The sequence below is a fragment of the Ictidomys tridecemlineatus genome, chromosome 12 (genome assembly GCF_052094955.1).
Source record: "Ictidomys tridecemlineatus isolate mIctTri1 chromosome 12, mIctTri1.hap1, whole genome shotgun sequence".
NCBI classification, from domain to species: domain Eukaryota; kingdom Metazoa; phylum Chordata; class Mammalia; order Rodentia; family Sciuridae; genus Ictidomys; species Ictidomys tridecemlineatus.
The window spans coordinates 100,049,443-100,067,800 of record NC_135488.1 but is presented as its reverse complement, the minus strand read 5'-3'; the positions used below and the strand labels follow the sequence as shown (position 1 = coordinate 100,067,800).

At 38.6% G+C, this 18,358-nt stretch overlaps 2 protein-coding genes across 3 annotated transcripts in view; one reads left to right on the top strand and one right to left on the bottom strand.

Annotated features, from left to right (window-relative positions):
- Positions 1–14,823, bottom strand: part of Rbks (ribokinase) — an 84,953-nt gene extending 70,130 nt beyond the window's left edge. The window contains exon 1 of one of the 2 annotated variants that reach the window (XR_013429141.1): positions 14,451–14,823. Coding sequence is in view for 1 of the 2 variants with exons in the window: in XM_005322501.4 (XP_005322558.1) it covers positions 14,451–14,539 (89 nt within the window). In the remaining variant the exon portion in view is untranslated. The remainder of the gene's footprint in view (positions 1–14,450) is intronic. The other variant, XM_005322501.4, reaches the window with a different exon arrangement.
- Positions 14,824–14,868: 45 nt separating this feature from the next.
- Babam2 (BRISC and BRCA1 A complex member 2) overlaps positions 14,869–18,358 on the top strand; it is a 388,027-nt gene continuing 384,537 nt past the window's right edge. Inside the window, exon 1 of the mRNA XM_005322497.3 lies at positions 14,869–15,022. The gene's annotated coding sequence lies outside the window, so the exon portion shown is untranslated. The remainder of the gene's footprint in view (positions 15,023–18,358) is intronic.

Sequence of the window (18,358 nt, the reverse complement as noted above, 5' to 3'; positions counted from 1 at the left end):
TGTTCTCCATTTTATCCAAAGGGACTGTCACTTAGCAGACATTGAACAGATAATTGCGATAGAACAAAATCATTTAAGAGTCTCCCTTTGTCTCTTTTCTATGTCCCCCCTGTATACCATCCATTCTTGCTTCTGAATCGAGGATGCTGAGGTGGTGATTAGGGGAAGGAGGAGACTGGCAGGGATGACTGTACAAGTGCCTGGCAACAACACTTCCATGTTTAACCAGGTCTTGCCCACTGCATTCCAATTTTAGTAGCATCCCCTTCCATAAGCAAAAACTGTCTAAGTCATATTATTATTCCTTCATTCATGCAATAATCCAAAAATGTTGATTCAGTTTCCTGATGTACAGGACAAGACCAACTTGCTAACAATGGGATAAAATCCAAGCCTAATGCAAGTAACAGATGAATGAAAAAAAATAACAAATTCTTTATAGAGCAAGGAGCTTATCATGATCTGGTTTGTCTTTTAAAAGGAAAAATATATCTACAGTAATGCTTGGCCTAACCAGAGGATTTGTTTTGAGAAATGTGTTGTTGGGTGATTTTGTTGTTCCTGTCACAATAAGCTCTTGAGAGATCACCTTTGTATATTAGTCCATGGTTGACAGAAATGTCATTATGCACTGCATGACTGACTGCATGTTCTCGTATGATATGTAAATGCACAAAAAATGAAATGTTTATGACAGAAATCCTGGTGGGTCTAAAATTTTCATGTTTTACTTTATATAATTATGCACACGTAAGTGTATACAACAAGAATATATTTGTGTATTACAGGATACCATTCATCACTACTAATTCATCGTCCTTCCTTATTTTCCAGTCACCTCTTCTTCCTGTGCACCAATTAGATTCTTGCAGATGAACCTCATGGAGCTCTGCCAGGGCTGCATACACTCTACTCTGTTTGCTGTGGCTCTTTGGGCTGTACTGAAAGACTGAACAACCAGTACCTAACTGGTTGTTTACTTGGAGGGATGTCAACTAGAGCATGTCAAATATCTTCATATGGGCTCTTCCTGTTTCCCTGCTTCAATTCCATTGCCCCCTTATTCTTGCTTCCTCCATTACACTGCTGACTAGAGTAGATGCACTAACCCTCTCTTGTATGCTATGCTTCTGTTTAACATAAACTAAAATATTTTATTGCATATTTTTTATAAAAGTAAATTTAAAGAGTAAAGAATGGAATAGAGAGAGCAATTGGAAAGTTAATTACAAACAGGCAGAAGCATTTCTGAATTTTAAATCCTAATTTACTTTGAATTAGGCTTTCCTAATTTTTGCCTTATTGAAATCATGAAATTATGCTGATGTTTAAGAAAGGAGCTGCATAGAGCACAACCCCCTGGATTCAAGCATTACTCTTCTATCTACCAGGGTGTTGAAGACAAATTAAAGTGCTCAAAGGGTGGAGGGAGGGCAGAAGCAGAAAAACACTGTTGCTACCATTTAAAAATTAAAATAGTATACATTTCTGAAGGAGGGAGAAATACCACACAGAAAAAAACACCATAAGAAATACATTTGAATCTAAAACAAATTCAGAGTTTTAAAAATGTTATAACATTTTTGAATTGGACAGAAATGACCAAGTGACACATGGCCCTGTGCTCTTCCCTGCCATGAGAGGTCTCATGCTTAAGCCCGAGTACTTGAGGCGGGAGGCCTGAGCCTCTTGTGATGTATTACTTGACAGCTTTTCCCTCTTTGAACCGGCTTCTTCTCTTGCAAAACAGTTTAATAATACTTGTCAACTCCTGAAATGCCTGGGTTTTGTGCTCTGAGTTAATTCACTGACAGGTGTTACCAGAACAATTTATCAATTGCTTTTAACTTCTTGACAATGAATTAGTTGTTTCAGATTCTCAGAGATTATTCAAACTGAGGGAAGGAATGACCTGGTGATAGGGGATAAGTTTTTCAACCAAAGAGTCATGCTAATAATGGCTTCAGCCCAAAGTCAAGGAATATGTGGCCTTTTGGCTTTTGCATGGGTCTATTCTTCTGGAAGCAAGCTTCTGACACACTATAAGCCTCTACAATAGGAGATCATGCTATTAGTTAATACCCAATTAAAATTCATCACACTAATTTATTATTCTTACTGCCTGTATTCTTCAACCATATCTGTCCTTCTCAACGTTTGTGTATGTCATATTTAAAAGGCTGAGAGTAATTTCAAAATCAAGTTGTCACTTGCAACAACATGGATGAACTTAGAGGACATTATGTTAAGTAAAATAAGCCAGGCACAGAGAGTTGAATACCACATGATCTCATTTGTTCTCAGAATATAAAAAAGTTGAACTCACAGGAGTAGAAGTAGAGTTGAATGGTGATTGGAGGCTGGAGGGGAGAGGTGGCAGGGAACAGGGGAGACACTGGCCAATGTATACAGTTACCTTCACATGGACAAAGCAATGATTCACATCCCAGGTGGGATGGAGTAGAACTGCATGGGTTTTCTGGTTGTAAATTCTTTCAGCTATTTTCCTGAACAAAGTCTATTTCTACTTCATATTTAAAGAGTGTAGAATTCTATGCTTTTATTTTTAAAGCACTTTAAAGATTTTATTTTCTCCTAGTTTACATTGACAAGAAATCAAATCCTTGTTCTTCTATTATATGTCCCCTCCAAATGCTTGTATTTTTTTTGTTTATAATGGACTTGCACCTGAATTTGATTAGAATGTGCTTTAATGTAGTTTATATTGTATTTATCCTGCTTGGAGGTCATTGAAATTCTTAGACTTATGTTAACTTCCAAACTAAAACCTTTATAGCTTTCATAAAATTTGAAAAAATTTCAGTAATTATTTCTTCAAATATTTTTGTGCCTCTAGCTTTTGCTTCTTAGGCTCTAATTATACTTATGGCAGACCATTTGTCCCCCAGGTCACAGAGGCTCTGTGCAGTTTTCCCGTTTCCATTTAGATCAATCTTTATCATTATGTCTTCAAGTTCACTTAACGCCTTCTGCCATTATATTCATTCTGCTGTTAGGTCCATCCAATTTTTAATTTTGATACAGCATCTTTCATTCCTTAAATCTTGAACCAGTTCTTTTTTGTATTTTCTACTTTTCTTATGTTCATGTTTTTCTTTGCATTTGTGAGCACATTTATAATGGCTCTTTTTTCCCCGGTTACAAAAGAGCACACTACCATTGAGCTACATCCCAAGCCCTTTTTTTTAGTTTTGAGACAGGTCTTGCTAAATTGCCCAGGCTGGCTTTGAACTTGTGATCTTCCTGCCTTGGCCTCCTGAGTAGCTAGGATTACAGGTGTGCGCCACTGCCTCCAGGTTATAAAGGCTCTTTTAAAGTCCCTTTCTACTAATTCCACTACTCCTACTATTTCTGCCGCTCTTTTGATTACCATTTCTCCCTCCCTCTTCATCTAGGATCAAATTTTCCTGATTATTTGCATGTCTAGTGACTTTTTATTGTTGTAGTGAGGACTGAACCCAGAAACTCACACATGCTGGGCAAGCATTCTAACAATGAACTACGTCCACAGCTTTATTTTATAATATTTACTTATTTAATCTATTTTTAAAAAAATTCTCAGGAGTTGTGAGATTTGCAAAATTTCTCTCTATGCAGGCCCATTTAATATCTAGCAATAGACTCCAGGGAACTTTGAGGCAGATTTTTATTTAAATTTCCCTTGGTCAGCTCCTTCTGCACCAGTATACTCTCCCACACATTCCAGCCTCCTTAGCCTCCCTCAGTTATGGAACTTTGTTTTCTCAAGCATCAATGAATCCATGCTTTCTCTGAATTCCTCCTCTTTATGGCAGTGTCAGGAATATGACTTCAGTACTCACCTTGCCTGTTTCTTCTCTCTCCTGAAACAGTTGTTTTCTAGTTGTTAATGGTGGGAGGATACATCTGGTAGAAGTTACTACAAATTGATCAGGAGTAATATTTTTGAGTGAGTAGCCTATACCTTAAAATTACATTATGTACATAATAAAAAATTCAATGAAGCAAAATCAGGGAAAAGCTGTGTACTACTGTAGCCCTAGGAGAAAAGTAAACCAGTTATTAAATTTCCCAGTTGGAACAGTGAAAATGTGGTGGGAGCCCTTATAATCTTTGTCCAAAAATAATGGTCTGAATACTTTATAAAGAGGGACACATTATTTTTATTTTTTCCAATGTGAAATGAAAGACTGAGTAGATGAGGTTTTAGAAGAGGCATATAGTTAGTTCAAAATATTAAAAACATTTTAAAATAAAAAATACTATCTAATGTCAACAAACTATTTTGGATAAGCAAGAGAAGGCAGGAGAATTACATATGTGTGCCAGGGGAACAGGCAGTGGGGACTGGCAGAAGGTATGTATGGGGCACTGCAAAGTGGGAAAATCAGGATATGGAGAAATATAGCATAAAGGGGACTGTTGACAAAGACATTTGTCAAAGTTCCTAATGAATAACTTTTAAATTCATTGAAGACAAGAAAAGTAGGAATTTATGTAATAATAAAAATGATAGTGACAAATTACAGAACCAATGTTTTCTTTTCAATTTTGCCAATTAATTATAGTAAATTTTAAATTCCAAAATGACTTCTGTTACCACATTATAATTATCTGGGCTACATCTTCCTGCCATCTGCTGGTATATTTTAAAGAAATAGAAAACGGATTTTAATTTTATCCTAAACAAAACAGAATTAGAATGATAAATCAGCATAGGAAAAAATAATATATGCAGGAATTAATTATTAAATTTTAATTTATCTACTATTCTTGGTCTTTGGTGATCACGACTCTTACATTCCTATCATGAATAATCAAGAACTGATTATATTATATTTGCACTTAATACGCTTGTAAAATAGACTGGGGTAGGCATTAATATCTATGTTTTAGGGAGAAAGTGAGAATTCAAAAAAGAAATGGCTTATGAAAAATCTCTGAGCTGTTAGGCGGTTGAACTCGATTTTAATTCAGGTCTTCTGAGTCCACTGCTACAGTCCTTAAAGTATGCTGTGCTACTTTCTTTGAAAATTTATATTCTCTCAATTTTAACTGTAATTGTGGATATTCAGTTGCTATATCAAGTATTTTTTAAATACAGAATTTGTAAAAGAGCATTTCAATAACCAGATTCTGTACCAAAAAAACACTCAAAGTTTATTCCATCCCACCACTCCCTTGAGCACTAAGTGGTGTTAAAGGAGAGCGGCAGCTTCCACTGCAATCTCAAGATAGGGTTCAATCCTGAACTCTTCCTTGTATTTCAAATCCTTTGCACATCCTCTCCTCTGTGCCTGAAAGTTCTTTCCTTGTTTCTTAGCTGAGCTAAAACATTCTCATCCTGTAACATTCAACTAACCCATCACTTCCTCCAGGGGTCCTAACAAGTCCAGGTGGGGTTAGGTGCCCTGCCCTATGAATCCAGATAAGTTTCTCTCATGGCACGGTGTTTACTTTTATCATCACGGCTTAAGACTGTGCATACATCAATAAACATTTGCTGAAATGATACACTGTAGTGGCAGATACTATTTTTTGAATGCATATTGTACCATAAATACTGACCACCAATTCATTTAATCATTACAATAACCCCAAGGAAAAGGTACTGGTATTTTCATCTCATTTTACAAACAAGGAGAATAAGAATCAGAGAGATTAAACAACATACCCTCAAATAAACAAAACAAAAATATACCCTTGTTTATTCACTAGAAGGTAGCGGAACCAAGGCTGGTCTGACTCTAACAATCTCGGTAAGACAGTATTCAAATGTATCTAAGTGTCCCTGAACCTGTTTATATTTCAGATTCTTTTTATTTCTTGTGTAACTTCTGGCAATTATAATTCTAAAGAACCTAGATACTGGGGTGGGAAGGCCAAATAATGGTGTTCCTGTCCTAGAGTTCAAAAGGAGTTAATAGACAACATATTATCAAATATAACTCTTCTTAAACTCTTGGATATACTGCTTTTTGTAAAACTACAATGTAACAGAAGAGAACATGCAATTTCAGATGAAACATGAAATGTCTTACTTGTACTCTACAAGTTTGAAAAACAATGTTCTACAAAGCAGTTTATGTAAAATAGTATGTTTGAAATGAATCCAAATACATTGGAACTCAAAATATATGTGAATGAATTACATTCTCCAGTGAAAAGACAACATTGTATTTATAAAAACAAACAAAAGACTAATATCTAGCTATGTATTTATAAGAGACACATATATAAAGGTTAAATTATAAAAGGTAGGAGCTGGGCACAGTAGCACATGACTGTAAACCCAGTGGCTTCCAGTGGCTTGGAAGGCTGAGGCAGGAGGATGGAGGCCAGCCTCAGCAGCTTATCAAGACTATCTCAAAATAAAAACAAAAAAGGCTGGGGATGTAGCCATGGTAAAGCAACCCTGCATTTAATCCTGGGTGGCAGTGGTAGAGTGGGGAGTAGGAAAGGATATATTAGCAACCACCAAGGAAAATAGCTCTGGATAGATTAAATTCAGCAGGAAAAGGCAATAATTCCAGACTGAATTCAACTAATAAAATTGCCTCAAAACATATAAAACTCAATTTACCAACAAATGCCATAATCTCATTTTTCTTTAAGGCTGAGTAATATTCCATTGTATATATGCCACAGTTTCTTTATCCATTCATCTGTTGAAAGGCACCTAGGTTGGTTCCATAGTTTAACTATTGTGAATGGAGCTGCTATAAACATTGATATGGCTGTGTCATGTAGTATGCTGATTTTAAGTCCTTTGGGTATAAACCTAGGAGTGGGATGACTGGGTCAAATGGTGGGTCCATTCCAAGTTTTCTTAGGAGAATATTATGCTAAGCAAAATAAGACACTCCCAAAGAACCAAAGGCCCAATGTTCTCCCTGATATGCAGAAGCCAATTCACAATAAGCAGGGGGGATAGTGGTATTTTGGACTAAATGGAGGGGATTGAAGGGAGGGGAGGGGATGTAGGGGTAGGAATGATAGTAGAATGAATCTCACATTATTACCCTATGTGCATGTATGATCACATGACCTGTGACTCTACACCGTGTACAACCAAACTCCCTCTCTTGGTATTCTGCCTTCTACTGTGTGATCATGTAGAGCATGAAGGCCCTTGAGAGATGTGGGTCCCTTGATCTTGAATTTTCCAACCTCCAGAACTGCTAGGAAATAAATTCAAACATTTATTAATTCATGCCACAAACATTTACTGAATAACTCTTATATTTTGAAAAGATTTAAAATAAATAAATGCTTAATTCTGTTAAGTACAAAAAGGACCACTAATTTTCTAATTATCCTTAACTATTCTAGATAATACCTTGCTTATTTCTTTATGGTCTTAACATAAAACCAAAGAAATGTTTAGGATAGCCTAATGAGTTTAAAATTGAGTTTCTAAATGCGGTGTGGTATCCTTGGTTATCTCAGCAACTTGAGGCTGAAGCAAGAGGATCACAAGTTTGAGGTTAGCCTCAGCAATTAGATGACTCTCAATAACTTAGCAAGACCCTGTCTCAAAAAGTAAAAAGGACAGGAGATGTAACTCAGTGGTAAATTGCCCTGAGTTCAATACCGAATACCCTTCCTCCATCCCTCATAAATTGAGTTTCCATAAGATTTTTGGTAGAGTATTTGGCTGAAAATTTAGGTAATTGAAAATTAGATCTGTATTTCTTATTTTAAAATGAAGTCCTTTAATGAGAAAAAAATCCCAATATTGTTATCACAGTGTATAAATTGTAACTTTTCAAATCAGTGGTAAAAAAACAGATGTAAAATATAATTAGTAGGTGGGCATGGTGGCTCATGCCTGCAGTCCCAGCTACTTGAGAGGCTGATGGGGAAGGATCACTTGAGCTTATGAGTTTAAGACCTGACAGGGCAACATAGCTAGATCCTGTCTCAAAAAATTTGTAGATGGTACTTAGGAATGGTTGCATAAATTACTTTGTACAATATTACAGAAGAATTGCATTGGAAACAATTTTTTTTTTTTGGCCACAAGGAAAAAAGCCAACACCTATAATGTGATGCATTTGGGAAACAAACAAAACCAAACTAAAACACAACATCCCAAAACAAAAAAACCCAAACCTAAAACAAAACAAACAAACCCCTCAAATTTTATTTAGAAAACAAGTCAACCATATGCATACAAAGATAATTTATAGTTGCCTTTGTAGCTATACAAGAAACATTTCAAGTCAAGCTAGTCATAAAAATTGTTAAGAAAATAAAGCTGGGCAGACAGAAATCTTTTAAATGCTTATATGAAGACTTCAAGATCTCAAAGTGCCTTCAATCAACTGTTATAAAAACCTTATACAATTCAAAGAAATCTTATCTTTGGAGATCATATAACAAACCAGTAATTTATCAATACATAGCAAATACTAAAATGTGATTGAATTTATATTCAATGGGGCAAATTTGGATTTAGCGTATCTACGGAAGGAATACATTGAAACTGTCAGGGATCCTTTTGGACACTCTCTCTGCCTTCAGCACATCTCCTTCAAGAAGTTTCCTTATGCTTCCACAGAGCCTGCAGGCACTTGCTACATCAGATGACAATGGTATCTTTTTGTGTTGGCCATCTTCCTTGGGCTCTAGGTTCCTCTAGATCATTTTACTAATTGCAGCATCCCTAGCACCTAGCACATTCCCATAGCTCAATATTATACACAAGGTATCAAAACACTAGGGCAAAATTCATCACAGATGAAAACATTGTTTTCCCTAAAACAGACATGAAGAGTCAGGGCACACACTTGGCAGAGGGATGGATTGGTAGACTGCTTAGCAGTAGTACCTTGTAGGTGCCCTTTCTTTGTCATATGTTCATGTTCACTTTTTTTAACATCTATTTTCATTAAAGAGATCAAAATTACCACCTATCTCATGGATGATTTCTTTGATTTTAGGCAGAAACATGTTTACCAACATATTATTTAAAATGGTAACTGATGAGCAAGTTTCACGATCAAATTAAGGAGCAGAAATAATGAGAGGGGGATATATTTCTCTAATATTGGGAGGGTATGATAAGTTTGGATCTTCATTCCTATGAATTTTATTTTCCTACAACTGTGATTGTAAAACAGATTTTTCTAAATAGAAAGAGGCTTCTGGAGGGACCCAGGTTAGAGATGACTATGGCAACCTTTTCTAGGTAAGGAATCAAATTTTTTTAAAAAAAAGTAATCTAGGGGCTGGGGTTGTAGCTCAGTGTTAGAGTGCTTATCTCACATCCATGGGGCATTGGGTTCGATCCTCAGCACCACGTTAATAAATAAAATAAAGGTATTGTGCCCATCTACAAATAAATAAATAAATAAAAGTCTTTTAAAAAAAAAGTAATCTTCATCTGTTTTATCTGTAAAGGCTTCTAAATTCACTAATTTCACTATCAAATCTTTTGATCTTTTGAGAACTAAGCAATAATTTCCTCATTTGCCAAGGATTAAATTTAAATGCTCGGGAGAACATGAGCCTTCTCTCTAAAACCATTACTTTTAATTGACAGTATGTTAAAGGATAACATGAGGGTATTAGTTGACATTATAGTCTATTGCAATGGAAATGTGTTTGTAGTAAGATTGTCTCAAACAAGTTTTAGGGGTACAGAGACTTAAAGGCAGGAAATAAATCATATGAAAAATGCATCCTCTAAATGTTGAAGTGCCACAGGAGTTCAGATCCTCAGTGAGCTCATCTTGCTTCCTGGTTTTAAATACTATCTATACACTGATAGCTCTCAAATTTATATCTCCAGGTCAGTCCTCTCCTCTGAACTCCAAACTCACACATCTGTCTTCTGGATCTTTTTTTTTTTTTTTTTTTTTTTAAGAGAGAGGGAGAGAAGAGAGAGAGAGAGAGAGAGAGAGAGAGAGAGAGAGAGAGAGAGAGAGAGAGAGAGAGAGAGAATTTTTAATATTTATTTTTTAGTTCTCGGCGGACACAACATCTTTTGTTGGTATGTGGTGCTGAGGATCGGACCCGGGCCGCACGCATGCCAGGCGAGCGCGCTACCGCTTGAGCCACATCCCCAGCCCAAGTCTTCTGGATCTTTAATAGGTACTTCAACCCTAGGATGTCCACCCTGAGCTCCTGACACAGTCCTCTCCCTGCCCAGTTCTGCTCACAATCTTCTGCATCTCAGGAAAGGTCAACTTCCTCTTCCTGTTGCAGAGGCTGCAGAAATCAGGAGTAATCCTTGACCTCTCACTCCTCAACAAATCTTATCAACTCTACCTTCAAAATATAATCAAAAGATGCTCATTTCTCCCCACTGTAGAGCTTTCAAGCTACCACCATTTCTTGCCTGGATCACTGGGATCCATCCTGAACCTGTCTCCCTGCCTCTGCACTTGTCTTCCTTAGCTTTTTTTCTAACACAGCCCCCAGAATGATCCTATTACAATCTCAGTCAGATTATGTTACTCCTCTGCTCAACTCCTCCAGTGATTTTTCATCTCATCGAGTATGACCCAATGTCCATTGGTCACTTATTGCCCTCCTCTTTTCCTCCATGCTGGACTTCCTGCTGTTTACTGCACAGGGCCTTTGCATAAGCTATTTCCTCTGTCTGGAATGCTCTTTCCTCAGGTATATTTATGGATTGCTTTCTTTCCTCCTTTAGGTCTTTATTTAAAATCATCTTCTCAGTGAGGCTTTCTGTGGTCATTGATTTATACTTAGTACTTCCATCCTCCTTTCTTGCTTTCTCTCTGTGGCATTTGTTTAACATACCATATATTTTGCTTATTTTTACTGATAGCATCTGTCTTGCCTCTAGAATATAAGCTCCATAAGGTAGAGATTTTTTGACTGGGTTCCTTTTCTCTTAGAGAATTGCCTGATACATAGTATAAATGTAATAAAAATGAGTTGGATAAATGACTTAAAAAAGATGATGTATGTCATAAGAATTAAGATCTATTAATGAAATCATGATTAATCAAGCTATGAACCTAATTTCTAAAAATGTATCTTATGTTAGGTTTTCATGGAAATTTGTCTTTGAAGCAACTTTTGTCTTTATTTTCTGTAAGAACAGGATTGATTTATCTTTGCAACAAGAAACTTTAGAGTTAAGTGTTCAAGAAGGAAGAGGATGGTGATAAATATAGATGGATATTAAATAATGCCTATTGTTTGTCATGTTGGATGAGCTAATGATTTTTTAAAATTATTATAACATAGCACTATTCATAGCAGTCTGAAGTTAGAAATGAAAAAAAAAGTTGCTCATTGATTGAATTAGCAGTGTCTGGCACACAGTAATGTAATATATAAAGAAAGTTGACTTGGATACAATCCAAACAGCTTAGCTATTGATGTAGTTTTATTTCCGAAGTGATTCTACAGTAAAGGCATGGCATCCAGGTTGGTTACAGTTAAACTCTAGAAGAAAATAAGGAAGAATAATGAAGATACTATCTTTAGACCCAAGAATTAAAAATCCTTAGTTGATATTCTTTATCATATTATAAGGGAAACACTTAGTGAATACACAGACTAAAAGCTTTCATGTTAGGGTTGTAAACAAGTCAAGATGGCGAGCCATTAAGTGTGGAGATTCCTTATTGGTTGACTGCTGCATCTAGTTTATGTTGATTAAGATAAGCTGTGTGGAATATATATATATATACCCCTCCTGTCCTACAATAAAAGGCTCCCACTCCTGCTGTATCAATGAACACAAGTTGCTCGTCACCCCCTGGTTATTTTGCTGCAGCCGGACTATGGCAGTTTCATATGAACCACAGATGAAAAGGGCAATGTTACTAGTCAGAATTAGAGGTAGAATGACAGAATGGAAAGATAGAGGGTGGGAGACTTGAGTTTCAGCCTTCACTATGCCATTAACTGGCTATATGACTTGGGGTGGGCTGTTTAAGCTTTCTTAGTTACCTCATCTGCAAAATGTGAGGCTAGACTGATCAGATTCAAAGGTTCCCTAAAAGTTATACAATTGTTTGATTTCAAAAAGAAACTACAATAAAGTAAGGAGATTATCCTGAATTATTGGCCCCCACTGTAACCTCAGGGTTCCTTTAAAGGAAGAATGGTGAAGAGTGAGAGTGATGCCACATGAGAAACAGACCAACCACTGCTGTCTTCAAGGACAAAGGGGCTATGACCAACTGAGGAACACAGGCAGCCTCTAGAAGCTGGAAAAAGAAGACAACAGTCATTGCTAGAGCTTTGAGAAAAGAGCCCAGCCCTATTGACACCTTGATTTTAGCCCAATGAAACTTGTATTAGACTTCTGATGTTCAGAAGTATGTAAAGGACAAATCTGTTAAGATTTTAAATTTGTGATTTGTTTCAGGAGCATTAGAAAAATAATACAATAATGATATGCATTGTAACCAGCAAAGTTGGCTCCAGGTTTATCACAGATGCAGGATTTTTATAAAAATCCTACATTCAGGCTGAGCATGGTGGTGCATGATTAATTTCAGTTCTTCAAAGGCTGAGGCAGGGGGATAGCAATTTGAGGCCAGCTTCAGCAACTTAGTGAGACCCTAAAACAACAGTGAAATGGTCTCAAAAAAAGAAAAGGAATAGGGATATGGCTCAGTGGTTAAGTGCCACTGGGTTTAGTGCCTTGTACCAAAAATCCTATATTCAGAAATTTTGGAAAAATCTTCCTTATGATGAAAGGGAAGCCATTGCAGGGAGCAACACAGGCTTTAAAAACTTGTCTTGGGTGGAGTGTGAGCAGGGAATTGGAACAGGGCCAGCCAGGAGCTGGCTCCACAGTTCAGGGAGGGGCTGGCCTGGTCTGCCTGTGGGCAAGTGCAGAGGAGTCTGGAAAGGAGGGGGGGAAGCACTCAGAGATCTTCTGGAGGAGGGCCAGGAAGGCCTCTAGGCTGGTGTCACACAGGCAATTGAAGGTAGGGGTCTGAGGCTGTTACCCCTGAATAAATTATATATATTTATTCCACTATAAAGGACCTGGCATGCTAAGTAGGATACAATCCACATGCAGATGTGATTGTATTCAGTCAGGGGATGACAATGACTCAGGGTAGAAGGATAGTCACTAGGGCCACCAACCCCAAGGAGCTGAGCAAAGGCAGGTGCAACCTCTGTGACAATGCTCCTAATAGGGGAAGTCCTTTTGTAAAGTTAAAGCACCTGCCCACCCATTAAAAGCCCTATAAAGGAGACAGGTGACTCTTGCCTCTTGGTGGCTCAAGAATGAAACTATGTTCCTGTTCCTTCCTCCACCCAACTTTGGGCTCTGCAGATTACCACCCAGGAATGAGGACACAGCCCTGGCAGATAGGCAGGCAGCCAGGAAGGGGCCTCTCTGGGAGAGTTCCTAGAACTTCTGGTGGAGTGTGGCTCTGGATTGTAGAGACAGGTCTGGGGTCCTTGAGCCCTTTAGCCCAAGAGGGTTGGGGAGGGGTTAGTATTTCCAGATAAGACCAATAAAAATAAATAACAGGGCTGGAGTTGTAGCTTAGTGGTAGAACACTTGCCTCACAAGCATGGATTTGGTGACTTATTTTTACTGTTATCCTTTGGCAAAACAAGATTTGGGACAGATGAGATCTTACTGCAGTATGCCTAATAATTTTTTAATGACATAAACCCTCATTATAATAAAACACTGTTCACCCACATATTAAACTGAAACAATCTGAGAAGTAGGATTTCCTTAAAATATTTGATTTTTTTCATACAATTAATTTTGTAGTTAGAAAATCAATTTTCATTAAAAAAGATGATAAATCAGAAGGATCTGTTCTCCAAAGTCATGGACCTAATTCGTCTATCTTCATTTAGCACGTTTTCGGCTCCTGTTTGATTATATATTTTTAGTGGTTGTAAAGACTGTTGGATTTTTGTTTTGACTCACACTTTGGTTACCATAAGGTAATCCGTGATTACAACAATACTGAAAAGCAAGCTGTAACCGTAAAATACGGCAGGAATGCCAATCATCAATACAGTGAACGGTGTCTTTTTGACCCCTGCTTAACTCATTATTTTACACAACAAGCTCAGACGAAGAATACCCAATTCAGATAGTGTTTCGGCTGACAAAATACTTAATTTAGTCCTCACAACAACCCTGTGAGGTAGGCCTATTCCAGGAGGTAGGATGACGTGGCAGTCACCTGGCAGGTCACGGGGAAGGCGCAGCAGCCTGGCCAAGGAGACAGGCATAGGTCTGGAGGCGCTTCTGATTATACTGGAGCCTTCACTAAACCCTGCCCTCCTCATCCCTCTCCTGCCATGTACCTTTACAAACCCGAATTCTCCCTTTTCCAAATAAGAAAGGCGGGCTGCGGGTTGGGGAAACCTGTAGCTCACATCCAGGGCGACCCTGTCGGTCCCCAAAGTCCCAGCGCTAGGCGCTGAGCACCGTCCACCCCCTCCCGCGAGTCGCTTGCCGACGACAGACTAACCTGACCAGGTCGGTCATGCAGGAGCCCACCACTACCACCGCCGCCACCTCCTCCTGACACTGCCTCCGGGGCTCCCCAGACGCCGCCATGGCTAGATGAGGTGCTGTCCAACCTGGACTGTACCCTTTGCACTTTGCCCGACCCTTTAACCAGAGATGCCGCTCCTACCCTCTTATCAAAGCGGGCCTTTCAGACGCCTACGCGGGTCGCCCACCCGAATGCCCGAACAACCCCGCCCGACAACGGCCCCCAGTTCTTTCAGGAATTGTCTCCCGCACCGCCTCATGTCCCAAGACCCTCCTGATACTACGAGTGCCAGGCTCCTCGGCACGCGCGAGGCAGGCGCTGACCCAGAGCTTTCAGGCACTGCGGGGACGCCTTTCCGAGCACCAGGCGGGAGCGGCACGGGGGCGCGCACGCCGCCACACTCCCGAAGGGGGCGGGGCGGGACGTCCGGGAGCGCGCACGCATCCGGCCCGCAGTGCGCGCTCAGGTCGGTGCGTCGGTCGGGGGCGCGCTCGGGTAACCTGTACCCCACGTAGTCGCCGGTTACCGATCGGACTAAGTTCCAGGTACCAGGACTGGGGCTGGTGAGGGGAGGTTGGATCCCGAGTCGCACAGGTGGCGCAGAGATCGATGGCCAGAGGGCTTGCCTACTCTTCCTATAGAGAAGGCCCCCTGTTTCAAAGATGCCCTGCTCACCCCCATCACGCTAGTCCACTCAAGAACGAGTCCCCCAAACCTCAGAGTTACCTGTCTCCCTTTCTGGTCCACCCCTTGGTCCCTAATGAACCCTCAGGGTGATCCCTCTTTCCGCTTGATGAGGGGATCATACAATTTGGGAGAAGGGGGAGCGTCCCCTTTTAAATGTTCTTGGAGTTGGGTGGTCTATATTTGAGTCTGAAATGATTTGTTTTTCCTGATTTTGCCCCTTGGAGAAATTGCTTCCCCAGTGTGACTTCCCTCGTGTGCTGTATGACGTTGATGTGACGCAGCAAGGGGGGGCCACCCCTTTCCGTTCCATGACGTCAACCGGACACGTGTTTCCGTGCTTGTCATCCTATCCTAATTGCAAGAGCCTGGACAGTGCTTTAGACGTCTTTGTGTTCCCCAGGCAGCCTACCAGAAGACCTGATGTGACCTTATTTTGGGGCAGGAGATCTTTGTAAAAATGTATTTTTGCATTTTCCTTATGCAGTACGTCAAAATCAGGAAATACAAATTGCAGAACTGGCATTCAAAAGAGGCTGGCTACCCCAAATTTCTGGCTATCTGGAATCTGTTACAATATTGCCATTCTCTCATTTGTCTTATTTAGGGGGAAGTGGACAATCCATGTCCCTGCTCACTGCACCAAAGGACCACCTTGTTTGGTTATTATTCAATGACCCGATTTTGGAACCAGTATTCTTTCCCTCTTTCTTAGATAAGTCACACCTTCTCATGATTGAAAAAGATGTTAATCCTGCATGGAATCTAGCACTATCAAAAAAAAAAATAGTACTATGACTGTTCCAGAAATAAAGACAAATTCATTCCCTCAGTGTCATCCTAAAGTCATGACACTTGTTCACTGTTAGTATGGTTAGCTTCTGGTTCAGATTTAGAATTTAACTATTGAATCATTCAAGCCAACTTCAGCAGTAGGTCCACAGTAGTCTAGTTTGTCTCTGGTTTTGAAACAATCATTTATTTAAATTCTGACTGAGTCTTGATGTTAAGAAAAAAAAATCACCTTGATGTTTTTTAATTTATGTGATCTTTTTAATTTATGTTATTTGATAGGAAGACAGGAATAGTGGACTTTGAGAATCCTCAAAATTCGAATTTGAATTTAAATTCTTATCTGTTTGCCATGTTTATGACTGAATAAGTATCTTGCTTGCAGAGCTTCAATTTTCATGTCTGTAGAATGGGGACAGTATTCACCAGGGAGCAGAGTTGTAGGGGGAAGTGAATAATTTAGGAGGTGAATAATTTAATCTGTCAGTAGTCAAGATTGAAAATTTGTTGATTCCGTTCCCCCTCTTTCTTTTTGTAGAAACGAGAGGTAAAATAATAGTAGGTACTGTGGGAAAAAAAAACATGGAAGAATAATATCTGTGAGATCCTTATGCTTTTTTTTCTGAGATGAATATTTGTGTGTTTTGCTTATGATCTAGATAAGCATCCTTTCAGGAACTTTGACATTAGTGGATAGAAATAAAGTTAGAAATGTTGCAGAATAGGAAGAAAAGCCTTCAAAATGATTATATGGATTAATATACTGTACAACCCCCCACAGTTATCCAAATCATCTGCAAAATGGGAATTAAAATACCTGCCTTACTACCCAGGTTGTTAAGAGCAACTGTAATAATGTATGTGAAAACTCTTTGTAAGTGATAAAATGTTATAAAGTAAAGGTAATTTCTATGGTTGATAGTATAATGCATAAATTTTTTTTTCCTTGTGATGACAGTGGTGGAGGTAGGTCATCTGCTAAAGAGTTAGAATAGGAGCTTTTTTATATTTGCAGAAAAGATCATTTGGGAACTAAACACATAAAGTATAAAGCTTTTGCTACCTCAAAGGTACTTCTTGGTTTCATCACTAAAGAGTGTGACAAAGTTCTTATTTTTTGAAAGATCACTGCAGCTCTTCCCTTTATTATTGTCTGAAATGAAAAACAAATAGTAAATACCGAAAATAGTATTTATTGTAATTTTTTCAACATTTGTATGTTCTCATGTGGCATAATACATGAAAAACTAGAATGAGAATATCAGTTTCTTGTAATTGTAACTGGATGGAAACTTATTTGTTTTTGATGTGGGATTATTCTTTCATTTCGAGGAAGAAAGTGATCATTTAAATTGAATTATTCACCTCGGAAAGTAGGCTTTCATTTAGAATTCTATTAAGAGGAATTGATGTACTCCCATGAGTTTCCAAGTAATTTAGATATGATTTATTGGTTTTGCTTTATATTTTCAAGTGTAAGGACTTCTCAGTGCCTTAAAGTCGAAGACTGAAAGATTTGTATTAGTCTGTGTTGCTTAGCGTCTACATAGGTGTGTGTTTTCATGATTTAATTGTTATGTAGATTTTTTCCTCTCATTTTGTTACATTTATTCTCCTGCCAAAATTTTTATGGGCATATTATATTTTTCCTATCCCTAAATATTTTTCTAGCATTTGTCCTCTTACTCATTTGTAAAATGTTACTGAATGCTTAGTGTTTGCCAGATACTTTTGTTAAAACACTAAAGATTCAAGTCCAAGTAGGGGCAAGCACATAAGCAGGAGGTTAGAATACACTGTGGAGGAAGGTATAACAGCTGTAAATAATTTCTGGTAAGTAAGAATTGCAAGCTGATTATGCTTGTTTTAGAATTTAAAATATTATTATCAATTTTTTACTCCTTGTGGGGATACCAAAGAAGGGCTTCTTAACTGAGTGGAGTATTTTTTTGTATGTTGGGAGATAATTGCTAGTGAATGCTTCTTGGTCTGAACTGAAGTGGGAGAGGCAGTAAAAAGAGGGGGACAGCTTGTTGTTGTTTTGAGATAGGATCTGTGTTGTCCAGGGTGGTCTTGAACTTGTGACCCTCCTGCCTCAGCCTCCTGAGTAGCAGATATTATAGGTATACAGCACCATGCCTGGCTAGAGTGGAACAGCTTTAAATAGAGTAGAGCAAGAATCATCTTCAGAAAGGAGGAGAGAGTTGTACTTCAAGGGTTCTGTCTCTAAAAAGCAGTGGTGCAGTCTATGTCCTGAGTGGTTGAGCAGCAGGGAAATGATTTCTTTCGGAGGGTCATTGCAAGAGGCTCCTTAGAGGGGAAAATGAAGTATTTATTCATTCAAGGGAAAATTGTGAGGGCTGTGCCAGCTTTTAGGAAGCTTTGTTGTATCTAATTTTTTGTTA